This window comes from Acipenser ruthenus, chromosome 8 (genome assembly GCF_902713425.1).
Source record: "Acipenser ruthenus chromosome 8, fAciRut3.2 maternal haplotype, whole genome shotgun sequence".
In the NCBI taxonomy this organism is placed as follows: domain Eukaryota; kingdom Metazoa; phylum Chordata; class Actinopteri; order Acipenseriformes; family Acipenseridae; genus Acipenser; species Acipenser ruthenus.
Window position 1 is genome coordinate 28,296,832 of NC_081196.1, and position 27,992 is coordinate 28,324,823.

The 27,992-nt window shown below is 39.7% G+C and overlaps 1 protein-coding gene across 1 annotated transcript in view; it reads left to right on the forward strand.

Moving 5' to 3' along the window:
- LOC117407280 (radixin-like) overlaps positions 1 to 27,572 on the forward strand; it is a 95,321-nt gene extending 67,749 nt beyond the window's left edge. The window contains exons 8-14 of the mRNA XM_034012099.3: positions 413 to 509; positions 8,500 to 8,663; positions 14,005 to 14,135; positions 15,409 to 15,569; positions 18,592 to 18,684; positions 19,012 to 19,257; positions 24,577 to 27,572. Of these exons, the coding sequence (XP_033867990.3) occupies positions 413 to 509; positions 8,500 to 8,663; positions 14,005 to 14,135; positions 15,409 to 15,569; positions 18,592 to 18,684; positions 19,012 to 19,257; positions 24,577 to 24,741 (1,057 nt within the window). The 3' untranslated portion in view covers positions 24,742 to 27,572. The remainder of the gene's footprint in view (positions 1 to 412; positions 510 to 8,499; positions 8,664 to 14,004; positions 14,136 to 15,408; positions 15,570 to 18,591; positions 18,685 to 19,011; positions 19,258 to 24,576) is intronic.
- The last annotated feature ends 420 nt before the right edge of the window (positions 27,573 to 27,992 follow it).

Sequence of the window (27,992 nt, forward strand, 5' to 3'; positions counted from 1 at the left end):
ACATGAGTACTATCAACCTGCTGTAGGGGCCTTATGCACAACAGCATCCCATTCTAGTTTGTTTTGATGACCAGAAGGTGAAAGTCAGGCAGTGTGGGGGCAGGCACCCTTCACAGCTCTGTGCACACATCGAGGACTGACACCACCAAATTCATTTGACCTACAACCTGGATTTGAATTTGGGCCTCCAACTGTGGAAGTTATGTGAGACTTGTGAATTAGCCTGCTGAGCGGCCTAGTTCCTGAGCTATAAAAATGCCAGTTTTACCACTGGGCCACTGTTTATTTGAATCTTGGCTTGTAATTCTAAGTGATTCCGGCTCAATGGTTTTATTCTCCCTATTTTTGATTGAATTTAGAATAATGAATTTGGAATGTTTTCAATGTTAATAGTTTTTTCTTCTCTCGCCAGGTTGACACCGAAGATTGGCTTCCCTTGGAGTGAAATTAGAAATATTTCATTTAATGACAAGAAGTTTGTTATCAAGCCCATTGATAAAAAAGCTCCAGTAAGTAAATTAGTTTTTATTTTGTTTTCTTGTGAACACAGTGCTCTTTCAATGCAAGTGGTAATAGCACTGGTAACAAGAAGGTGCAGTTCCCTGCAAGAGAAGACACAGACATGTTTCAACACATTTCACACACAGCACTCCTATCCAAAAAAATTGATTCCTGACTTCCTGTCAAAAACAAAAATGTCCTGTCTTGTAGCTGCTAGGGTTTTCTATTCCAAAAGTATTTACTTAAAGGCCTCAGTGGCCCCTGCTGTTATTTGAATGATTTCTTCGTTTTTACTGCCAATATTATAAAATTATAGAGAGCAGCACAAATAATAGTGAAGAAATCATGAAACACTATCTAAGCTCTATAGATCTGTACACATTATTTATTGTGTTGATGGTCTGGGACTTAAGAAGCTTTGCTAATCGTTGTATACAGTAGAAACTGATTGTTCCTACCCTTGGGCTGCGTATTGCAGCAAGCCACCTGACAATTGTAAAGTTTCTGAAATTCAACAGCACTTTGTTATTCCTACCACCAGGTGGCAGAAGAAAAAAATCATTCAAAATATCAGCAGTGGCCTGCAAGTAAATACTTTAGGAAGAGAAAACCCTAGCAGCTACAAAACAGCAAGTTTTTCTTAGACAGGACTTTGGAATGTTTTTACATTTTTTTTTTTTTTTTTTTATACCACAGCCAAAGTTTAATTGAATCTTATTTATTGTTAGCTTCTGTCCAGGTACATCACAGTGTGAAGTGACGTGTGAGTAATAGGATAATATCCTTATTATTAATGTCTCCTATGTTATAATGCACAGTATCATTGCAGGACGTACAAGAGCGTATTTGCAGTTTAATATTAACACATTTACATGAAAAAAGTCTGATTTCCATCTAATCGTGATGAATGGCAAGGAATTATATTAAAATATTTGACTATTAATGTTTTTATTTGCATTCAAATGTGTATAATTGACATGTAGTCTACACTAATGCTGTGTCTGGGGGTCTTCTCCTTACGATTATACGACAATGTATAGCTCAAAGTAAAAAAAAATCCATAACATTCAGTAATTGAATGCTGTCGGATTATACTAAAAAAGCACGTACCCTTGTACTGTAGTGAGTGTATCTGACACAATAAATAATAACATTGTACAATTCTGTGACGTAAATGATCACAGGTTGACCTAGAATAATATTAGCAAGAACAGCTAACAGCACGAAAAATGTATTTTTTCTATCATGAACCAGTGGTTAAAGAAAAGGGCTTGTAACCAGGAGGTCCCCGGTTCAAATCCCAGCTCAGCCACTGCCTCATTGTGTGACCCTGAGCAAGTCACTTAACCTCCTTGTGCTCCGTCTTTTGGTTGAGACGTAATTGTAAGTGACTCTGCAGCTGATGCATAGTTCACACACCCTAGACTCTGTAAGTCGCCTTGGATAAAGGTATCTGCTAAATAAACAAATAAAATAAATAAATAAGACAACAGTCAAAAACTGATAACAAGAAAATGACCATTGCTACAGTAAAAAATATAAGCAGTAGGTTTAAATGTACGTAGTACCAATCAAAAGAATTAAGGTTCATAGTTAGTTTAATAAGGGAATCTCGTGTACATTTATTGTTAGTGAAACATTTCTTTAAAATCAAAGTCATTCGTCATGTTTTGTTGTTTTGTAAAAAAAAAGATTCTGGAATTCTTTCATATTAATCAATTAAGAACATTTCTCCTTCACCAGTATGTGGGTGATGCTTTCTTAGAACAAAAAATAAATTAATTAACGAAGTCAACAAGGTTAAATTTGACTTAAAATGCCTCAAATCTTTACTAATATTATGCTGAATCACTTTGAGGTACTAAATTGCAAGAAAAAAAAACAAAAAAAAAAACAAAGCTATTACTAAACTATTTATTTGTAAATGTATTTCTCATAACAATTTTAAACAATAAGATGAGTATTCAATACTGTGAAATAGGGGAGGAAATCTGTCAAGGAAGAACGGTCTTGTTTATTTATATTACTGACAGAAATGGCTTGAGACAAGATGAGGTAAAAGCAATACCAGGTTACACATTTTCGCCAATTATGTCTTTGAATTAAAGCTGCAACATGCTAAATAGTTACAAAAAATGTTGCTTTTCTAGTTTGTGTTTATTTGTAGACATACAAACTGGAATAATGAATCATACACAATTGTGTGGCCCATACAAACATTACTGTGAAACATACACTTTAATACAAACATTACTGTGAAACATGCACTTTAATACAAACATTACTGTGAGATACACTTTAATACAAGCATTACTGTGAGACATACACTTTAATACAAACATTACTGTGAGACATACACTTTAATACAAACATTTCTGTGAGACATACACTTTAATACAAACATTACTGTGAGACATACACTTTAATACAAACATTACTGTGAGACATACACTTTAATACAAACATTTCTGTGAGACATACACTTTAATACAAACATTACTGTGAGACATACACTTTAATACAAACATTACTGTGAGACATACACTTTAATACAAGCATTACTGTGAGATACACTTTAATACAAACATTACTGTGAGACATACACTTTAATACAAGCATTACTGTGAGACATACACTTTAATACAAACATTTCTGTGAGACATACACTTTAATACAAACATTACTGTGAGACATACACTTTAATACAAACATTACTGTGAGACATACACTTTAATACAAGCATTACTGTGAGATACACTTTAATACAAACATTACTGTGAGACATACACTTTAATACAAGCATTACTGTGAGACATACACTTTAATACAAGCATTACTGTGAGACATACACTTTAATACAAGCATTACTGTGAGATACACTTTAATACAAACATTTCTGTGAGACATACACTTTAATACAAGCATTACTGTGAGATACACTTTAATACAAACATTTCTGTGAGACATACACTTTAATACAAACATTACTGAGAGACATACACTTTAATACAAACATTACTGAGAGACATACACTTTAATACAAACATTACTGTGAGATACACTTTAATACAAACATTACTGTGAAACATACACTTTAATACAAACATTACTGTGAGATACACTTTAATACAAGCATTACTGTGAGACATACACTTTAATACAAGCATTACTGTGAGACATACACTTTAATACAAACATTACTGTGAGATACACTTTAATACAAACATTACTGTGAAACATACACTTTAATACAAACATTACTGTGAGATACACTTTAATACAAACATTTCTGTGAGACATACACTTTAATACAAACATTACTGAGAGACATACACTTTAATACAAACATTACTGAGAGACATACACTTTAATACAAACATTACTGAGAGACATACACTTTAATACAAACATTACTGAGAGACATACACTTTAATACAAACATTACTGAGAGACATACACTTTAATACAAACATTACTGAGAGACATACACTTTAATACAAACACTTATCAGTAATAAATTATATAATCAATGCTTGCACCCTGCCTTTTCACTGCATTTTTAAATGCTGTACAATTTTGAAGAAATTAAGAATAACAGAATAAGGGATGTCAACCAAGGTTTTTAAAAAAAATATATATACGCTGGGTTTGTTTATTAAACAGTGACATTAGTTAGCCGTGTATGTGTGTGCATACAGTCTAGCTTAACTATAACTAACCCTTATAACAAACCCCCTTTTTTACTGATCCAAGCAGCAAGAACTGTTTTTTTCAATAGTTATTAGCCCTATTAGAACAATCGCTTTTCAATCAATCAATCTTTATTTTATATAGCGCCTTTCATAGTGAACCACCATCACAAATCACTTTACAAGATGCAGTAACAAGAAAATCCATACTTTAAATACAGAGAAATGCATAATACATGATACAGTAAAAAAAAAAACAATGCATAATACATTAAATACAGTGAAAAAGCCATAATACATGATCATAGCATAATACATGAAATAGTAGCAACAACACAGCAGCTAATAGCAGATACCAGGCTTAAAGAGCATGAAAAGCAAGAGTGAACAAGTGGGTCTTGAGAGTTGATTTAAAGCGAGCGACGGTGGGAGTATCGTGCACCAAAGCTGGGAGAGAGTTCCAAAGAGTCTGAGCCATGAAGCTAAACGAGCGTTCTCCAAGTGTGGTGCACTTTTGCTTGGGGATAACAAGCAGGCCAGAGTCAGAGGACCTCAGCTTGCGGGCAGGGACATAGCGGGTCAGCAGGTTGAGGAGGTACTCAGGACCTGATGAAGGGCATTGTAGGTGAACAGGAGAATTTTGAAAGTAATCCTGAACTTTACAGGTAGCCAGTGCAGCTGGGCAAGACAGGGAGTGATGTGATAACTTTTTTTTACATCTGGTAAGGATCCTGACAGCGGCATTCTGAACTAGGTTCGGTCGATTTATGGTGCATGCCGGGAGACCACCATATAGAGAGTTGCAGTAGTTGAGTCGAGAGGAGACAAATACATGACAGAGTATCTCCTCATCTGGGAGGGAAAGGTAGGGACGGACTTTGGAGAAAATGGTAGAAGGAAGATTTGACCATGGAGGAGATGTAGGCATCAAAGGAGATGTTACTGTCAAGAAGTACACCAAGGCTTTGTACTGTGGGGGAAGGCAGCAGCAGACAGTTTTACGAGGTTCAGGGCAGCTATATTAACCCTTTGCGGTCCTATGTCGGACCTGGTCCGACATTGCAATTATTCCTATCAGGTCCAATGTCGGACCCTGTCCGACATCATCAAAAAGACGCAAAAAATGGGTTTTTAGTCGTTTTTTCTCCGGAAAAAGCCGAGAAAACCATTTAATGGCCGAGTGGGAGCGACAGGAGCCGAGACAAGCCGAAAAAAAAGGGTGTATCTCATGAATAGTCATACTTGCCCCTGGCATCAGATAGGGGCGGTCATAAGGAAACAAGCTGGATGGTACTGCATCAGCGCTTAGAGAATATCATGGACATTTGCAGAGCTTTTTTGAGATGTTATAGTAATAAAATAATGACTTGGATCGCATTATTGAGGCGTTTGGTGATAAAACGAGTGATCAGGAGATGATTGATCGGTATGTACGACTATTATTGTTATTATTTATTTCTTAGCATATGTGAAAGCTATAGCAAGCGAAAGGGTGGGGCGGGGCTGGAGATGCCTAGTGAGTGCTTTGTTGATATGCAGGGCCTTTTAAACCAGTTTGACTGTGGAAAAAAATACTTTTAAACAGCGCGTCTAAAATTAACTGTGTGTGTGAAAATAAATTGGACCTGACGCACACTTAATAAATTGACTGCAAAGGGTTAAGATTCTTAAGTTGAGTTTTAGATCCTACTAGAAGGAGTTCAGATTCTGGGTGTCATCAGCATAGGAGTGAAACATGAGGCTGTGTTGGTGGATGAGGTGACCCAAGTGAAGCATGTAGATATTGAAGAGAAGGGGCCCAAGAACAGATCCTTGGAGGACACCATAAGTGACTGAGTTTGCGACACCACTACATTCATCGTAGAAAACAGGCTACATGCGTCCGGATAGGTAAGAGGACATCCAGGAGAGACAGGTTCCAGAGATCCCAGAATGCCATGATCTTTGGTGTCAAAAGTGGCTGTTAGGTCAAGGAGGACAAGCCCAGAGGGAGCACCAGCATCAGCATTAAGCAGGCGATCATTCACAATCCGGAGCAGAGCAGTTTCAGTACTGTGATGCGGCTGGAAGCCAGACCGTAGAGATTCAAGCAGATTGTTATCCATGAGATGTTTCATCAGCCGACTGACTACAGCCCTTTCGAGAGTTTTGGAGAGAAAGGGGAGATTGGAGATGGGATGAAAATTAGATAAGTCAGCTGTGTCGAGGGAGGGTTTTTTGAGTACCAGCGTTACTCGGGCAAGCTTAAGGGCAGCATGAACCGAGCCAGAGTCTAGGGACAGGTTGAGAGTGTGCATAATGGAAGGAGTGTATGTCTCACAGAAGCACAGAGACGGACAAGGTTAGTTGGCCAGGGGTCCAGGGGGGCACATGGCAGTAGTTGGTTTCAACAGTAGACCGGAGACATCAGCAACGGAGAGGAGGAGGAGAGGGCAGGAGGGGCAACCGGAGGAGAGTCAAAGTGGTCAAGTAGTAAACTGGGTTTGTGGTGGGAGACCATAGAATAAATGTCAGTTTTGTTCCGAAAGAAAGAGGAGAAATCATGACAGGTAAGAGAGGAGGATAAATAGGAGATGGATCTGTCAGTGGCTGGATGTAGGATTTGGTCAATGTTCAGTGGTGTTATGATTTCAGAGTACTTCACCCTGGCGGTGAGCGCCTGTAGCTCGTGAGATGGTCTGTCCAGATCTCTCTGTGAACCGTTGGTCCAGATGACCTCCACTTGCACTCAAGCTTGCGGCAGGCAGACTTAAGCACTTGAAGTTCGAGGGTGTACCATGGGCAGTTCCGATCGTTCTTGACGGTTCTGGTTGTAAGCGGGGCAACAGTGTCGATGATATGAGTAAGGGTGGTGGTTTAGAGGGTCACTGCATTGTCAACGGGAGAGGACGGGAGAGTACGAGCTAGAGGGGATGAAGAGACACATTCTGAGAGTTTCAGAGGATTCAGCAGATTCTTGGGATGGAAGGAGATAACAGGGGATCCAGATTTTAGGTGTCAGAGTGCGAATGAGGCCTCTCGCAGTTAGGTACCAATTTATGCTATTTCAGTGTTGTTTCCGCCAGCGACTGCAAACACATGTGACTGACACTGAACTTTCTCCAGTGTAACTGTGTTATTCTCTCAGTGAAAACAAAGACCTTGGTAGGCTAATTCAAAGATAAGGCTGATTCATAGATAACCTTTATAGTGCGAATCATGTGTGACTTATGCAATCGTTGCCATCTTCACACAAACTGCAACCATGGCATCAGGCATGAGGAGGTAACAAGATTGAAACAGCATGCATTGAGAAAAGCACGAAAAAATTTGAAGCAATCTACGCTGGTTTTTCAAGAGAAAGGGCACGTAATTACTGTATTCAGCATGTAAGTGTACTTTTTATTTTTTTCATTTCTTCATTGTTTTCTTTTAAATATACAGTTTAAATGTTGATCAATGTGAAGTTGTCTTGAAACAATTACTGTATACTGTATAAAGATGTTCAATTCAATTTGGGCGTTTCTTCATTATTCTGATACAGCAAATTACCAAACCCTATTATAGTGAACAGCCTGATATAACGAACATTTCTCCAGGTCCCAGGGGGGGTTGTTATAATGAAGTTAAACTCTGTGTGTGTATGTATGTATGTATGTATGTATGTATGTATGTATGTACGTACGTGTGTGTTAAAGCACACATTTCACAAGTTAAACAGAAGTACGCAAGGTAGTGATAATCTTTTATAAAAAGAAAACAGATAGATAAATTAATGCACCTCAAGATTGTATTTAGTCTATTATTCGTACTGATAAAACAAGGAGTCAATTTATAATTGGTTATTAGTTATCAACATTGAACTCCTGAAATTAAGTCTTTTAAAATTGTCAAAACGGTCATTTTAAGGTCCTTAACATCCTTGAAATATCTGTATCAGATATCTGTCCTTGTATCAGAAAAACTGCATGAACCCTGTATTTACCACATCTGATTCAGTTAAGCAGAGATTGTATGTATATGATTTTTGCAATTGAGGTTTTATAAAAGTAATATGTGAATTGGGCATACATGTAAAAGGTTTGAGCCTCATGTGTGATTTGTCAGGTTGATCCATCTAGAAAAATGACGTCATTTCTTAATTTCTTTTTCTACAAAAAGCTCAAATTTGCTTCTGAAAGTGGTCCAAAATGTATCTGAGAGCATATACAACCCCAGAGCTTCGTGGGGCCTAGGTGGCCAACAGACCCCCAGCCAAAAGATTGATTTTGCCCCAGGAGTTTGTTAATTATCATTGGCCACTTTCACCAATGTTATATTATTTTGAAAGGACTTTGTGTTCTACGCCCCTCGGCTGAGAATAAACAAGCGCATCCTGGCGTTATGTATGGGGAACCACGAGCTGTACATGAGGAGGAGGAAGCCAGACACGATCGAAGTGCAGCAGATGAAGGCTCAGGCCAGGGAGGAGAAGCACCAGAAACAGATTGAGAGGTACGTCAGTCTGTCTCAAAGCTCATTTGATGAGATAAGGTTAGTTGTAGTCCACCTACTCATCTGACTTGTGCTGCTGCCAGTATTGAATGACAGGAGCTGAACCCAGATCACCTAACATCCCCCCCCCCCCCCCCCCCCCCCCCAACACACCCTGACCACATTGGTTTAACCAAACAGATTTAAATACATCTTTTAAAATAGGTGTTAAAATTGTATTAACCAAGGCTTTAAGAATTAGGACACTAACTGACCACACATAGAGGCCTTAATGTATATCTAACATTGAATGTACATGGAATGCTTTCACAAACTGCTCATGCTGCTAATCTGGCAGAAGATTCATGTCACTGATGTACACAGATACCCAGCGGGCATAGTTGGTCCAGTCAAAAACAAAAAATAGTGGTAGCATCTCTACAACTACCACAAGATGCAAGTCCCAGGTGCTTTCACCTTCTGCTGTAATGAACCGCATTAGGATGTTTACCATTTTGAGAATGGTAATCATCCCAGAATGCAAAGGTTTGGGAAGTTGCTCTTCCCATTGCAGAATGTGTGCCATGCATCCTGTACATTCTGGAGGGCATCTGTTAGGCTTCTTCTGTTAGGCTTGTTGCATCGTTGTTTGATACCACATTTTGATATTCCTATAGCTTGCTGTTGATGAGGTCTACATCACAATCAATCTCATTGTCTTGTATCCAGTTACAAAATGCCTGCCACCTCAGTCTGGTCAGAGCCTCCATTACAAGCTTGTGGGCCCTCACTCCACAGTTGTATGATTTCCCTTTAAGGAGATCGCGTGCTGTGTTGTTGTCACACACCTGTGATTCTAGGAGGATGTCTTCCAGACCACTCTCTTCATACTTATTTACAATTACAGCCAGAAATGTTTAAGCTATGTGGAAAAACCACCCATTCTCAAGACCGTTTTCTGAAATTTCTCCAGGCACCTCCACTGATTCTCTTTTGCCTTACAACATAGAGCCTCATCAAATGTCAAGACACTCTAATCTTGGCCCAGTATCCTAGACATCTTCAGTAGGTGAGGCTGGCAGCATTGGACAGTACCCAGTAGATGTCAGTGTAGGTATGGTAGATGAAATCATCACTTTAAAAACTGTCCATCCTGGTATTTGCTGAGCATTCACCTTTTTAAACTCAACCTCAAATAGCTTTGTTGGGCAGCATCTTAATTAACCATTGCAGATCAAGTTTGGCAGCTTGTCTGCAAGCCTCAACATCAGTATAAAAGTAACGTTTAACTTTTCCCATAGATTTAAACAAAAGGAAACATGAAGAAATAATTAAAATGTTTACAACTTTCTTTAGGGAGTATGTTTATATTTAAGCAGCGCGACAAAAGAAGTGCAAGAAAAATACATCTTACTTTGATTATCTTTGATTATCTGCTATGACGCTATTCTACTGTCTTTAGCGCAGTAAGGGTAGGTCCAAAATAGGTTGATTAGCATCTAAATGGACAATTATTCTGCTTGCCAACAGGGACAATTATACCAAAAAACCTGTCTGACAGGGGGTGCAGCCAACTCAAAAACAAAGGGCTTTTTGAGCTTTGGCTCATGGTCTAAAGCAGTTTTGTGTAAGCGTTACATTATGTAAGCATTTCATAAATTACACAGACAAAATAACAAGCAAAGGAAATATTTAAAGTGCATTTGCAATAATTAAATCAATTTAGGATAAAACAATTATATGTACAATTATACACATGTTAGAGGAGAGTCAATATTTTGGCTTTTTCAAGAAATTCGTGATGACAGTTTTACATGATTTAGAAAAGCATTCATATCAATCTTAATACATTTCCCCCTAAAATTACTCCTGGGGGTTCATCCCATCATAAAAATGTTTTAAACTTTTTCGGTAGGGGGGGTGCTACAAATTTCAAATTTAGGAGGGCTTTTCCATTTGGGCTCCCAGACTATGTGTCCAGTGTCTGGTAAGTCTAAGCTGTGGAAAGATGGAGTAATCAGACATAAACGAGATGCATTTTGTGTAAAATAGAATGCGATTGTGGAACACTGCATGCAAACTGTAAAGAACACTCACTCGAAATGTTTGTTTGTACCACTCATTAATTAATGGAGAATTGTACATTTAGTAACCCCCATGTGTACTTCACAATATTGAATTTCTGTGGTCTCCAAAGCAAGCCAAAGTGCAAAGCATAAATAACTGACAAAAAAAGAAGCCACTATAATCTTTTTACCATCTGGAGTACAACCCCCAAAATATAGTATCCTACTGCCATCTTGTGGTCTGCTGTTCTGACGCTGCCCCTGTCCTCCATGTGACCTGCTGTTCTGACACTGCCCCTGTCCTCCATGTGATCTGCTGTTCTGACGCTGCCCCTGTCCTCCATGTGACCTGCTGCTCTGACGCTGCACCTGTCCTCCATGTGACCTGCTGCTCTGACGCTGCACCTGTCCTCCATGTGACCTGCTGCTCTGACGCTGCCCCTGTCCTCCATGTGACCTGCTGTTCTGACACTGCCCCTGTCCTCCATGTGATCTGCTGTTCTGACGCTGCCCCTGTCCTCCATGTGACCTGCTGTTCTGACGCTGCCCCTGTCCTCCATGTGACCTGCTGCTCTGACGCTGCACCTGTCCTCCATGTGATCTGGTGTTCTGACAGTTCCCGTCCTCCATGTGATCTGCTGTTCTGACACTGCCCGTCCTCCATGTGATCTGCTGTTCTGACACTGCCCCTGTCCTCCATGTGATCTGGTGTTCTGACAGTTCCCGTCCTCCATGTGATCTGCTGTTCTGACACTGCCCGTCCTCCATGTGATCTGCTGCTCTGACGCTGCACCTGTCCTCCATGTGATCTGGTGTTCTGACAGTTCCCGTCCTCCATGTGATCTGCTGTTCTGACACTGCCCGTCCTCCATGTGATCTGCTGTTCTGACACTGCCCCTGTCCTCCATGGGATCTGCTGTTCTGACTCTGCACCTGTCCTTGGATGCTGCTGCTGTAACCATTCTTCCTCATGCTGTCATTTTACATCTCTGGTTCTTTAAAAGTGAACTTCAAATTTCCTGCAGTTTTGCCTTTTGGCAATGTGTTCCTTAACTCAGCCCTCTGAACTCATTGGAATTTGGCCTTAACTTAAGCCTGTGAAGTATATACAACTATCAAATCTTTCTTATTATTCACAATCTGAGTCGGTGTCACCAACGCTTAAAATGTCTACATCATTTGGCCAGGATGTTTAATTTGGTCTTCATTTTCTTTTACTTGAGGAAAGCCAGTGCATAACACAAGGCTGTGGGTCAAACAGCTCAAGTGAAGGGCCCTCTACACTGATTCTCACAAGATCTTCAACAGTACCCACATTCAGTGAGTTGGGTAGCTTGGACATAATTCTGTTTTGTGCAGAAAATCCATGTTCACATTTAGCAGCTGCCACATCAATATTTTGGAACTGCAAGCAGTGTACCTGTCCTTGCAGGATTTTTTGGAGCAGTTTTGGGGGAGACATGTGCTCGTCCATACAGACACACGTCTGTGGTGTCCTAAATAAGCCATCAGGGTGGTTTGCGGTCATCCAATCTCCACCGTGTGGCCCACAAACTTCTACTGTGGGCACAAGTGAACCTCCTCTCACTCTGGACAGTCCACCTGCTAGGAGTGATCAACTGGCTCTGGAACTCCTCTCGAGGGGCATCCCCAGCAGCTTAGCGTGGAGACTCCATCCCGAGATTGTGAGCCTCATTTGGGAGAGATTCGAGAGGGCACAGGTGAACCTTTTTAACTCACAGGAGTCGATACACTGTCCCCTGTGGTTCTCCATAATAGGAGGGGGACCCGCTAGAGGTAGATGCGCTGGCGCAACTGTGGCCAGTGCGTCTACTCTATGCGTTTCCACCGCTTGCGCAGCTCCCACTGTGTGTGGAGAAGATCAGACAGACCCGGGCCAGGGTGCTCTTAATAGCCCCTTACTGACCCAGATAAAAAGAACATTAAAATGGCTAATAAGTCATTCGTTCCGGTGCAGACTTGAGATGAATGTACAATGTTTTGTAAGAACATAAGAAAGTTTACAAACGAGAGGAGTCCATTCAGCCCATCTTGCTCGTTTGGTTGTTAGTAGCTTATTGATCCCAGAATCTCATCAAGCAGCTTCCCAGGGTGTCGGCTTCAACAACATTACTGGGGAGTTGGTTCCAGATTCCTACGATTCTCTGTGTAAAAAAAGTGCCTCCTATTTTCTGTTCTGAATGCCCCTTTATCTAATCTCCACTTGTGACCACTGGTCCTTGTTTCTTTTTTCAGGTCGAAAAAGTCCCTTGGTTCGACATTGTTAATACCTTTTAGAATTTTGAATGCTTGAATCAGATTGCCGCATAGCCGCCTTTGTTCAAGACTGAATAGATTCAATTATTTTAGCGTGTCTGCATACTACATGCCTTTTAAACCCGGGATAATTCTGGTCACTCTTCTTTGCACTCTTTCTAGAGCAGCAATATCCTTTTTGTAACGAGGTGACCATTCAGAACAGGGTATTCTAGATGAGGCCTTACTAATGCATTGTACAAATTTTAACATTACTTCCCTTGATTTAAATTCACTATATATTCAAGCATCTTGTTGGCCTTTTTTTATAGCTTCCTGTGGCAGGGCGGAAGCCCTACACATGGGAAATATGTAGTTTTATTGTATATTTTTGTGTTATTTGTTGTAAATTGATTTAATTAATTGTTTAACTGATGTTGCGCTCCGCCGTGGACGATTACCTGTCTGTGTGGAGCAGCAGCTGAAAGCAATGAGCTGTTCCAGCAGGCAGGTGGGCGTGCCTCAGCAGAGCGTCAGTATAAAAACATAGAGATCACTGTGATCGGGGCTGCTGCAAGGCCTGCCGTTTTCACGGCACCTTTGATTTATAGTTTGTTGTATTGTGTTTTATTTTGAGTGTTTGTACAGTTATGTTTATTGATTAAATCCCGTGCGCCTGTGTCGGCGTATCAACGTCAATCTCTACCTCAGTCTCTTCTGTGTTCTCCCCGGCCACCTGAGGCAAGTATACCAGGACACTATCACAGGGTCATATTGTTTTTTTTTTATTATTTTTATTTAGTATGCTGTTATGAAGCAATCCCCTATTTTGTGGTGGTGCACAGCACTAGTGTAGGCAGCCTGCTGTAATATACAACACAGGCACAACATCTACATTCATTGTGACTAGAACTAAAATTATTTGAGTACAGCACTCTCTTATTAATTGTAAAACATATAATACAAAGAAAATCATAGCAACATGGGAAACAAAAGCCTGGCTAGCGCTTGTGGCTAGTAATCTGATTATTTCTCTCCAGAGCACAGCTAGAAAATGAGAAAAAGAAAAGACAGTTGGCAGAGCAAGAAAAGGAAAGAATAGAGCGGGAGAAGGATGAGCTGATTGAGCGACTCCGACAAATTGAAGAACAGACATTCAAGGCACAAAAAGGTAACCCTGTGCTACTTAAAATGAAGACTTTGTTTCATTTTATAGGGCTGATAGGTTTGGATTTCCCACGTCTTAGTTCTTCATGGCAAATGAGAATGGATTACTGGTACTAGTTTTTTCAAGTATTACAGCACTTCACTTAGCGTGGTTGAGAACACTGTGTTGGTTTACAAAACCAATAATTGCAAAAAGAAAATCTATAATTGCCTGAAAAAGTTAGCTGAAGTTACCTTTAGACCACAATAGCACATGGTACTGACACTTCATCTGCAATGTGCACTGGTAGAAACCAGACTAGCCCCACAGATTCCTAAATTGTCGCATGAATTAAAAAGAGCATGTAGGCATTGCATGTTAATACAATTTTTTTGTTGTTACTAGACATTATCTTGGAACAAATATAAAATGTTTCTAACAGGGCTGTGTTAACAGTGATAAAATATTTCTGATGCAGAGTAGATTTAAAGCAATGTTGTCTGTTGAATGTGGCGGTTAGGCCATATATGACTCACTGAGCTTTTTATTATTTAGAAGTGAAGTATGCCCTTCAGGTCCTTAATTTGTTTGAAACTAATACAATGGGAGTCTGTAGTCTTTGGTAGAAGCAAGTACAGTAAAAATGCAAATACACTGATGTTGTGTTCAAACATGCCTCGTTTAATGAGCACACACGTGCTGGAGCTGTTTTTCGTGCAATCTGGTTAAACTATTTTTTTTTCTAAACATCGCAGTGTATCCAGTTCATGCTTTCTCCAGCAACAATACTGTTTTTCTGTTCCCAAAATATGACGCTCATTTCAATCAGACCACCTGCATATATTCACTGCCATGTCTAGAAGATTGCATCTTTCTCCTGGCAAACGTTCGAGAGTAAAAAGTGAGAAGTTTCCTGATGATGTACCATTATATCTGAATATAATATATTTCTTGTAAAATACTGCAGGGGGTTCTGTAACACTCTCTTTGTTAAGAATTAAACCATTTTACAATCTACTTTTTGAATCCCTGCTAACAGTGCTCCTGTTGCTTTAATTCAAACATATCTGGTTGTATTTTCCTCTTTTCACCATAATTCTACTACGTGACAGTTTTTATTTCTATAGAATTATAGAAACTATACAGTGTCAATAGTATACAAGCTTATCCCTTATAATAGTATAAAAGGGTTATAAAAAGACAAATAGATATCACAGTTCTTCAGCTTCATTTGGGCTCATCGCTGCCTGGTTATCTGTACCAGTAAGAGTGCTCTTTTTTGTGTGTGGTGGTGTAGAGCTGGAGGAGCAGACCCGGCGTGCCCTGGAACTGGACCAGGAGAAGCAGCGAGCGAAGGAGGAGGCACAGCGGCTGGAGAGGGAACGCCACAGTGCCGAGGAGGCCCGTTTAGCACTGGCAAAGCAGGCCGCGGACCAGATGAAGAACCAGGAGCAACTGGTAAGGGCAAGCTCCACTGCTGCTTTAACATTGATTCTTATGATTTCCCTTGAGTACATTGCAGTATTCTAACAGCCTCATGCAAGGCATGGCTGATGACAAATACGCTCGTCGCTGTGAATGTAATTGGTGACGTCAGACCAAGAAGAGACAGAACACAGTACTGTGCTTGAATGTGCTGGTGCGCTGGTTTATTGCAAATAATACATACAATATTTAAACTAAACAAAACCACACAAAACAAAAGGCACGATGGCCAAAATAAACAGACAAGCAAAACACTAACACCAAACTCCAGAAAAAAGTATTGTGCTGGTACTTGGTTTATATTTTATTTTATTTGACCTCTCCTTCTCTCTCCCACGTACCTCTTCGCTGTACACCCAATCCCGAGAGAGAAATTTGTGCTGCTTTTAACTACAGCTGTGCCTGGACTCAGTTGCTAATTAATCATTCAATTGAGTCCAGGCACGGTCTGCACGTGAACTAATTGTGACTTCCCCGTGCCCACATACCAATATACATTTTAAATCACCTGTGCTACATAACCCACATTATACAAATTTTGATTGGCTAATTGCAATAGAGATGTTCTTCTTTTATCTAATAAAGCAAGGAGGAAAGTTGCATTGCTGGCAAGTTAAAAAAAAAAAAAAAAGGTGCCCATGCAACAATCTTATATTCACCTAAAGTATGACAGAATATAAGTACATGTCATTGACAGATGCATTGGTTATGTACATTTCTGGAGCCATTCAGCCAATCCTGGACGACATCCAAAATCTAGCACAGTATTATGTTTATGAGCCTAAATAAGTTAATAAAAGTAATGTGCATTTTGAGGGCTGGGGTCATAGGTCTTGATTAGGATGGGCGCCGCAAAATATATGTAGGCTCTTTGTCTGGATCGAGTGCACCCAGTGTGGATGTGCTCTGTGGTGCCACAGTGCTCTACCTGCACGAGAATACTGCTTGCAGTGTGTCAGAGTTTATTTCCTATTCTGTCCATCAGGCGGGTGAACAGGAGCTGATATTCCCATCCTGAGGACGTGGAGTCGGACAGCACATTCCCAGCGGTAAAGCTCTCCCTGTTGGCAGAGATCATGCCGCTACTTGAGAGCCAATGCAACTTTGCAAGTACCCTGGCCTACAGCAGAGGAAACAAGGCAATCCATCTTTGAGGAGCCTACCGCCTCCTATAAACCCCCCAGTTCACCCAGATTTCCTCAATGAGATCCAATCCTCCTGGAACCATCTGGCAACAGCTCCTGCTGTTTCCCGGACAATGGACACCCTGTACAGGGTGTATGACGTGGAAATGCTGGGCTGTATTGGGTTTCTGAGGTGATCATCAAGAAGGCCTACTCAGCCAGGGCGTTTGCCGCAAGGTTAGGGAACTACAACAGTATCCTGGTAGCCTACCAGTCACAGCTGCTGCGGTCCCTTTCCACAAGCCACAGGCACTCGCCACAACAGCTGGGCGAGCTGCGCCTGCTTAACAAAAACCTGCTCCGCCTATCTAAACTCAACGGACAGGCTGTAGGCAGAAACCTGGCAGCGCTGGTAGCTTTGGCTTTCCCAGGCACGTGTGCCTGACTGGGACAAAGCACCGCGTAAACCTGTGGCAAACTGGCGCCCTAGGGCTCTGCAGCCTCAAAGACCGGCACAGCCGGCTGTGCCCGCTGCCAGAGGCAATGTTTGGGACCGGCCGCCCTGTGCAGACAGAAGGCACAGGCCAAGGCACAGGTGAAGCAGCAGCCCTAGGAATTTGCTGCCACAGGCCTTCTCCGGGAGCTATCTGGTCTGTTGGTGTCAGTGCACCACAGACATCTGGGTGCTTACTACCATTCAGACCGGCTATTCTCTTCAGTTAAAGCACGGTACCCCTCCCTTTCGGGGCATGACTACAACATCAGTCATGGACCCCCAAGACGCCGCTGTGGTGTCTCAGCAGATAGCAGCTCTGCTGCAAAAATTGGCTATTCGCATGATAGACCCCATTCAGTTGGAGGAAGAGTTCTACTCCAGGTACTTCCTAGTGCCCAAGCGGGATGGTGGCCTCAGACCAATCCTCGACCTTAGACAGGTCAACCTGTAGCCGAAGGAGGTTCAAAATGTTGCAGTCAATCAGGCCATGCTACTGGTTCACCATGGTGGACTTCAAAGATGCCTATTTCCACATCCCCATAAAACCAGCGCACAGAAAGTACCCGTAGTTCGTCTTCCAGGGAACCGCTTATGAGTTCTGTGTCCTGCCATTTGGCCTCTCCCTAGCTCTGTGTGCCTCTCGAAGTGCATGGAAGCTGTTTTGGCCCCATTGAGACTCAAAGGCATCAGAGTACTAAACTATCTGGATGACTGACTGATTTCTGCTTAGTCTCCAACTCAGGCAGAGGCCCACACGGAACTTGTCACTGGCCACCTTCAGAGGTTGGGCCTTACAGTGAATCGGATGAAGAGTCAGCTCACGCCTTCCCAGACAGCCTCCTATCTTGGAGTGTGCTTGGACTCTGGGTCCATGCTGGACACTGTCGGACGGCAGAGTGCAGAGAATAGCCGCATGTTTGGAGCTCTTTCAGGGTTATGATAATAACCTAAGGCTATAAATCTATGTTTAAATTAATATACATCTAAAGTGTTTAAATATCTAGTTGTTTTACCTGTTAAATGATTCATAACATCCATATTTAATAAAAGTACTCTTGTGACTTAATAAAATGTTATTTTAACTCATATTTTTACTTTAAAGTTTAATATTTATATATAATGGTCAGTTCTGATGTGCACAATGTATACTTTTTGTTACACCAACTAGTGGTGTACAGGACATTGTTAGTTACATTTCTTGAAATATATCTAAGGTAAAACCTTATAAGAAACTACAGTAAGTCAAATAAACAAACATCTCTGCACTAGTTTGGCGTTTCTTTATCAATTTTAAATTCTGGCTCAGCGTTGAAATATATCTACCAGAATCGGTAAAATAAAAATGAAAAATTAATATTTAATGTTTCATTTTCAGGCTGCTGAACTCGGTGAATTTACTGCCAAAATCGCCCTGCTCGAGGAAGCCAAGAGGAAAAAGGAGGAGGAGGCATCCGAATGGCAGCACAAAGTAAAGGATTTCTTCTGACATTCACCGAATGCTACATTGCTAAATCATTTTTCAACAGGGATGTCTGATGCATTGTTAAAATCCACTTTGAATCTAAACTTATTCGTTAAATTAACGCTTTCTTGGTGTTCATTTCATATCAAAATAAATCTACAAGTTCAACATTTTAAATAGAAGGATGTTGGATCAAAATTGAATGGAAAACTGTGATAACGAAAGTATGTGTCGTTTGAGGCCTATCAAAAAGACAAATTTGAGCAGCGTGCGAGTTCAGTTCAGTTTAGCATACCTGACCCTCTTGTTATATGGTCTTCCTTCTTTCCCCAGGCGCTCTCGGCACAGGACGACCTGGAGAGGACCAAGGAGGAGCTGAAGATAGTGATGAGCATGCCGCCGCCCCCTCCCCCTCCCCCACCCGTGGTGGCCCCCCTGGAGAACGAGCACGACGAGCAGGATGAGAACAGCGCAGAGGCCAGCGCAGAACTCTCCAACGAGGGCGTCAACAACCACCGCAGCGAGGAAGAGCGCCTCACCGAGACCCAGAAGAATGAGCGAGTTAAGAAGCAGCTGCAGGTGAGGCCATGGGCACAGGCACAGCTGGGTTTCTTACTGTGTTTCATTGTCCCCTGGCATGGATGAAATCCCCTGCGAAGGCACGTAGTGGAGGAGGTCACACATGTCACACTTCACACATGTTTGCATATATCTGGAGAATCACTTATTGAGAGTATCAGATTCTGTGCCATGGTGGATCCATATTCCCGCTTACTTAGTGCATGATAAGAACTCTGTGTGAGCCAAAATGGCGTCAGTTACATCCTCCAGACCATAGCTATATAGCTCTGATCCAGATGGTGTGTACTTTCTAGAGAGCTGCTTCACGCTGTCAGAAAATCAGTTTGTGCACCATAATTATTATTTTTTTTTTTTTTACAGTTCTTAGTTTACTATGTACGTAACCTTGTGTAAGTCTGCCAGACAAAAAATAAATAAAATGAATCACTACTAGTTGTAGCCTATGTGTGCTGCTGAATAAACACAACGGATTAGTTCCACAAATACCACTCGTTCGAGCCTCTCTTTGTTGTTGTAAAAAACAATGAGTGATTCTAAATGTATAGGAAAAAAACAAGTAAGAAATGCAATGGACTTTTTTTTTTTTTTTTAAAGATTAAATTCGATTGATACTGATGGCTAAACAATGCTAATGGTTCAAACTGTTATGTTATCTCCAGGATTATATATATATAGTCAAACTATATTTAATTTAATGTTTATAACGTGTCAGAACGTAGGTCAAGTGAGAGTGCTGTTTTTTTCAGCTTTGACAGCTCTTAATGTCATTTAAGATTTCATAAATATATAATTGAGTTGTTTGTTGATCAGCTGGAATGAACTGCTGCTCTATTGATTAAAGAAAGATTGAACAATAACCCTTGTCATCAACTGTTATCATTGCATCGGTACTGTATGTATTGTACTAGCATCAAAATGTTTGATTCTTTTACAATTCATACAGCTTGAATAAATAATTGTTAGATTGTATTTGAACTAGTCACAATTTTAGTATTTACGTTTGGTATACTTGATGTGAAAATGGGTCTTACATTTTCTAAAGATTGGTCTAAAAAAGTCTCAAAAAGGTCTTAAATTTGCTCAGCTGAGAGCTGCAGGAACCATGGATTAAACATTTCATTGCTAATTACCTTATTCAATATTATTCTGTAATACTGTTGATATATGTCAAGGTCATCAATGTTTTTATCATACTGACCGTACTGAACTGGAGAATCTCAGGACAAATTGTACCAGTTTTTTTTATTATATTATGATTTATTGTGAAGGCTGGTATTGCTTTGAAGAGAAGACCCCAGAAATGCTCCATCGATTCTAACATAAAACTGACATGGTCTCTTCGCACGGGAGTCAAAAGACACAGGAGGACGCCTGAATTTGAAATTTTACAGAAGGTCCTGATGGACCTCTGAAAAAATGATCTGGGATAATAAGAAATGGACGGTTCGCACGGGACTAAATTTCACTGATGTCATAAATCCCAAAACCACCAGTTTGTGGTGATTTTTAGTCCCATGCGAATCAGGCTTTAGGCTGTAAAGTTTAAATGTGCAGACAGTAAACAGAAATAAAAACCCTGAACGGTATTATGTTTTATTAAAGGGTTCAACCAAAATGTCCAGTTTTATGAAGGTCTTGCATAGATTTTCACATATTTCAAAGACTTAAAATTTCGCCTATTTAGAGCATTCAGTTTAATTATATCTTTCAAATATTCTTGTAACATACAAAAAGCAAAAATATATACATCTAAATTGTTAACATACAAGTTTTTCATTTTAGAAAAGAATTGTGCAAAGATTTACTTGAGCACGTTTTAAATCTGGACAATCAGGTCTGAAAATGAAATATTTCATGTTAATGAGATATACTAGTAATATGCTATTATTTAATGAAGACAATTTCTCGCTGCTGTTGAAATTTATTTGAAAATACATTTTTACATTTTATTAAAAATGTAAATTGGTATATGTGTGTGTGTTTTGGACACAACATGGCACTTTCGTGCTACTGATTGGCTACTGAATTCTCATGGGTGTAAATAAGCTATTTTGTGAAGGGCATTGTCTACAAATGCTAATTGTTCATGATGAATTTAAGATGTCCTTTAGTTGACACTCTTGTCAAAATATAAGGAGCCTCTATTTTTAAGAATGGATAAGTGATTAATTATACTGCTGTAATTGTTCTATAGGATGAATAAAAAAAAATGTTAAAGTAGGAATGCTTAAACTTGCTCATAATTCCATTTGAACAAGAAGTATTTTTCAGTTTTAAAAATGGAGACACAACTTTTTCAGTTATGTTGCGATTTTGACATGTTTAATGCATGCTTCTGTGCTTGCCACCTATCTCCACTCCTCTTGCTTTGTTCACTGGACATGCCATAGCAAAGTGTAATAAAAATAATAATTCAGTATCATTCACTTGTCTTAAGATACCATTTTAACAAAATTATACATTACACAACACACATATGTCAATGTTTTGTCAACAAATATATTAACCCTTTGCAGTCCATTTATTAAGTGTGTGTCAGGCGCGTCAGGTCCAATTTATTTTCACACGCGCAGTTAATTTTAGAAGCGCTTTTTAAAAGTGTTTTTTTTCCACAGTCAAACGGGTTTAAAAGGCCCTGCATATCAACAAAGCACTCGCTAGGCATCTCCAGCCCGGCCCCACCCTTTCGTTCGCTATAGCTTTCACATATCTAATAAATAAATCTCCTGATCACTCGTTTTATCACCAAACGCCTCAGTAATGCGATCCAAGTCATTATTTTATTACTATAACATCTCAAAAAAGCTCTGCAAATGTCTGTGATATTCTTTGAGCGCTGATGCAGCAGCAGCCAGCTTGTTTCCTTATGACCGCTGTTATCTGATGCCAGGGGCAAATATGACTAATCATGAGATACGCCCCTTTTTTTTTTTCGGCTTGTCTCAGCTCCTGTTGCTCCCACTCGGCCATTGAATGGTTTTCTCGGCTTTTTCCAGAGAAAAAACGACTAGAAACCCGTTTTTTGCGTCTTTTTGATGATGTCGGACAGGGTCCAACAATGGACCGGATAGGAATAATTGCAATGTCGGACCAGGTCCGACATAGGACCGCAAAGGGTTAAGTGCCTCACTTCATGGGCATTTATGCATATATGTATTGTACAAATTCACACCTAGACTGCTCACTCTGATATGATAAGCTCCATGAGACGCCTGAAGATGGTTGCACGCCTGGCCTTGACTGGTGCCAGGCTAATCTGTTCAGACTTAGTCTGAGGTTAACCTTTCAAAAGCAACAAAATAGTTAGCTGGTTACGCAAGTAGAACGACTTGTGTCACAGTCATGCAAGAACCGTTTCTCTATGTTAGTGTTACAGGTTTAATGAAGACACTTGGGTTTAATCCAAAGCTTTTATTTAAACAGTATGAAATTGTGAGAAATAATCAATCTGTAATACTTTTTTTTTTTTCTATCTCCATTCAATCGAACACCCAGAACGTCTTAAATTCTTAACGGTTTCATCCGTCTAGTCACAAGGTGTCTCTTCAGTTTATATTCATTTGCACTACGAATCAGTTTGCTATTTTAAACAAGATGCTGTTCTGGTATTTTATTTGTAGTACATACCAGTCATTTTCTGTAACTTTGGTCAGATCCAGTTGTCAGATATTCAGTTTTATTTTCCTCCTTTTAGTTGGTATTAACCATCTGACCCTACCTTTCTTCACTGTGTCTCTTCTCTCTTACGCTGCGCACTGACTGTCTTTACTGGCCTATTTCAGTTCTCTGTGCCCGGTCTCACAGTGACACCTTCTAGCAGGATGAATCAATAACAGTAATACATCAATAAATTGAAATAAATGGTATACTATACACTGCTTCATTCTTTCAGACTTCTCCATATGTAATATGGAAAGAATTTTTTTTCTGTCCCCTTTTTGTATTATGATCATTGAGTGGTTCTTATTGCACTTACTCAAATGTTATTTTCTAGTAGTGCTTTGATCGGAGTTCATCCATAAAAATATCTAACATATGTGTGATAGATGACAGTGTCATCTAGTGTGTACAGTATGTCCAGGGTTCCATTTTATTTTTTATTTCTGGCATTACACAGCACTCGGTCCGATATGCTGTTCCTAACATTAACCCTTTCCTGCCTGAATAGAATGACCGTATACGGGCATGAATATGACCACTTTGTGTTTTAGAGCTTGTAGCTTGGCAACCTTAAATTGGAAATTAAAATATGATATAATGTGTTTTGTTGTGGAATGTATTTCATTTTTTTTTTATATAAGCCACGCCCCCAAAAATCCACAATACATTTCTAATAAAAAATATTTTAAAACTGCCAATTTCAATCCCTTTGCAAGTTATATATAGAAAAAATATTTAGGACGTTACAGTTGAGAAATTATGAGGATTTCAAATTAAAAAGAAATCAGATTTCAAATATCTATTGAGGAGCTACAAGATTTTGTCCAAGTCATGGTCTGTATGACAAACGGCCCTATCTATAGGCACTGTCAGCTATTTTATGGAAGTAGTCCAGACTAAGCAAAATGTCACAAAGTGCATTGCCAAGTCATATGTAAAACCTTTTAACCTTGAAATATATGAATAAGTACAAGTTAGAAATGCAGTTGTTATTAAATTATTCATTATTTTGCATGAATGACAAGGCTCAGAAAGACTGATTTGATTGCCCCACAGCTTATTATTGCCATTGGACATCCCGGAAAAGAGACTCCGTCATCGGTGCTTAAGCGCCACAATTAGAGGAGTCCAGCGCATAGGGGTTAGGCCTGCGAGGATGCTTTGCTTTTCCATTAAAAAAAAACAATTTCTAGTTGATCAGGTACACAAGTATATATTTGTATATAAAATGTAAATGGCCTAATATCATGTAAACAAGAACTGTGAAGTATAACCTCCAAGCTTCATTTTCATTTTATCATTTGGAGGTAAAGTGACTTGCTCAGGATCACACATTGAGTCAGTGAGTGAGCCGGGATTTGAACCGGGGACCTCCTGGTTACAAGCCCTTTTCTTTAACCACTGGACCACTCCTATGGCTAAGAACACCACCTAAAGTGAAAAAAAAAGAATTTCTAGAATTTATGTTGTGTGCATCTTTTAAACTGTAAAAAAAAAAAAAAAAAGACCTGAACTGATTTGGAGACTTACATAAAGAAAAAAGTAGAAATATTTATGATGCAGAACTGTGAGAGTAGCATAGTTTTCTTTGTATACGTCATTGCAGTTAAGTAATATATTTTAGTTGTATTAATGAACTCTTTCTCTTCACAACAGGCTTTGAGCTCTGAGCTGGCCCAGGCTCGGGACGACACCAAGAAAACTCAAAACGATGTCCTCCATGCAGAGAACGTGAAAGCAGGCCGTGACAAGTACAAGACCCTGCGACAAATCCGGCAAGGAAACACAAAGCAGCGCATTGACGAGTTTGAGTCGATGTGAGGGAGGGATAGAGGGAGGCAGTTACGGGTGTTGCTCATTTCACATTGTGGTTTCTGTTTAGAGCTGAACCTTCCAGCAGAGAGGCAAGCAGGGCTTAACAAACCCATTCAGATTCCACCTCGTCATGCCAAACCTCTGACCATGCACCTGTTCTGATCAAGAGGCTACATAACTGATGTGCTTACATGTATACAGTATATTAACAAACAAAAGGACAGTTTTAGAGCTGTAGTGTGGCCTCGTTTTATGAAGAGGAAGTTAAGCAAATCCACAACACATTTGTAAGTTCACCTGCATTTGAAATTTCTTTCTCAGAAGTACAGATTCAGCTGGTACTTTTAATATACGTTGGGCTCTTTTGAATTTTCAGAATGTTGTATTTGTAGAATTCAGTTAGCATTGCCATTTATTTAAAAGTAACATATGTATCTAATGAACAACTATTGTACATTCAGAAGTCAGTACAATGGTGTGGGAAAGTGAAATCTGTCAGCAGTTAAATTCAACTGAGAGAGCAGAACCCCTGCATTGTGTTTCATGTCCAGTCGTCATAGATGGTTTTCTTTGCCTGCTTGCTCACAAAGGCTTGGAATACAGATAGCCGTTCTGCTGTTGATAAGGCAATGGGATGGAACGCTGGCTGTGTATAAAAGATGGCTATCTCCCCAGCTGTCTGACGTGGAGTCTTCAGTAGACGCATGTAATATGTGGTTGCCTGCGCATCTGTAACTGGTGTGCAGCATGACCTGTTTTTAACTCACCGTCCACTACTGAAGTTCTTGCCCTTTCTGGCAAGGGAGCATACGAAAACATCGGTCCCAATGACGGGACAGCTGACTACCTCAATATTATATACATGATGACTGGACAGTCAAACACTCCTCATGAATTCCACCTCCCACCCTGTGCGTTGTGTATGGTACAGTCTAGAATGTGTCGGGTTGTTTCAAGTTCCCCAGCCCTTGTGTGTTGACATGTTGCACTTGACTTGAGAATTGCATTCCACTCACAAATGCAATTATTGGTTTATGAAATGACCTCATACAGGAAGACTAGGTGAATGTGTGCACATGTTTGTGTGTGAGAGAGAAACTATTGTGAACATGTGTCAAGGTGTGTTAGGGATTCAGTTGTGTGCAGGGGAAAATACTTTTTATCATGTCAGGAATTCCCACCATTTTTTTCATCTCACCTTTATTCCATGTATTGTTCTCCTGCATCTTTTTTTTCTTGTTGGCTGTTAGATTTGTAATAAGAGATGTACAGGGGATGTAGCTCCATATGAATATTCATGAAGAATAATATCTCCATGGATAATCAACTTTTCACAAACACTGACTAATAGATACTGAAATCTGCTGACCAGTTGAGCTCTATTGTGTGACAAAGCTAGTAGAATGCTTGCTTAAAACCTAGTTTGCTGGTCCATGTCTCACCATTGCACATCAGAAAATGTATTGGATTTGATATTTTTTCAAACATTGCACAGTAATGGAGTTACATATTGTAAAGCTGTTAGAAGATTTTGTATTTTGTATTGAGTTTTTAACTTATTATTTTTTTTTGGAATGGTAGAACTAAAATTTCACTGTTTTAGTTTTCCTAGTTTGCACATCTGTGAAGCTGAGAATTGAGAGTCTTTTTTATAAATTGCTTTGGGAGATAAATGCTGAAGTATGAGGGATGTCCGGCATATCTATGAACATCTACTATCACAAATCTAATGCCAGATATATTTTCCTTATCCTGTGCCCCATCACTGCACTCTGGGCCTGTTTGTTCTTGATGTGCATGTTGCCCCGCACTGTACTTCTTATTCCATTCTCTAAACCTCAAATGAGCCCCACGATTAAGGGACCAGCCCCTCAGGTGTTGAAGACTTTGTTCAAGATTTATCTGTATTGAAAATACAATAGCCTTATTTTGAAGCGAGTATAAGTGCAAAGCCACATTTATGAAAGGAAAAACCCAGGTAATCCAATGCTGGCAAGAAGCAGGTTGATAAACCACAGTTCTGCATCATTTTTTCCATTTCCTCTCAGAAGATTTAATTTGGACTTGTTTCAAATTTGGAATGCTAATCTGCTTTAGTCCGTAACAGTTCAGGCTGCGTTTCTATATATCAGTGTTTGTTTATATCTAAATTTAACTTTCAGGTTACATGGAATCAAGGCATCTCTCAGCCATTGGGTGCTAAGTATTTAAATTCACACGCAATTATTTGATCTGAAGCCCCGGCTTCCTCTCTGATGCCAGTGCAGCTTACTTCCATTGGTATTATGCAATTCATAATTCCTCATTTATTGATTTTAATATTGAATTTTGCCATTTCTTGTAAAGCATTTTCATGCACAGTACAGTATGTCAAGTTACTTGCTGCTAATTTCCCTTGAGGTTGTTTTCTCTCCAAAGAAAGTGTTACAGCAGCATTTTGATTTAACATTTTTTTTTTTTTTTTTGTAATTGCAATAGTAGATAATTGGGTTGGCTGGTTAACTACAAACTATAAAATCCCGGTGTGCAATTGCTGTGCACGTGCTTCAGAACACTGCTTTTCATCTGGCAATGCACAGCACCTCAAGTTTGAGGTTTGACAAATGTTATTCAATGACGCATGAGCATTCATTTCTCTTGGAAACATTTAGAAAATTGTTTTGCCATAGCAAGTGAAATACTGTGCTTCCAAATAAATTTTTATTTTCCTGAAACGTGCGCTAACATTGATACATAATATCTGTATCAGTGTGAGAAATACAAACTACTTATCATGTTTGCTGTTCATGTATCTATATATTATATAGAATAAATAAATAAAGAATTTAATCTCTGTATATTGATTGTGTGAAAATATTTGTTTGCTCTCCTCTATATTGTCTTTTTTTTGGGGGGGGGGGGTCTGGCAATATAGTGCACTAAAAAATGTTAACTACTTTTTTTCTGCCCCCCACAAACACCATGAATTGTGTTGTACAATCAAACCTAACTATTCTGAACAACATGGATTGGTTAATAATAAAGATATCCATGTATTACATAAATAAACTAGGGTTCCAGAAGGAAGTACACATTTAGGCACTGTGTATAATTTGTATTCTGCATAACAGGATACAATGTTCACTTAAGAATGCCCAGTGACCTTTGTTTTCCTGCTGTGAAGTGTATATGTTTTGGAAGTGCAGGTGGGAGTCATACTGTTTGTAGAAGATGCTTCCGGCATTCTTCAGTACCCCCTGTTTGGATATACTGGAATG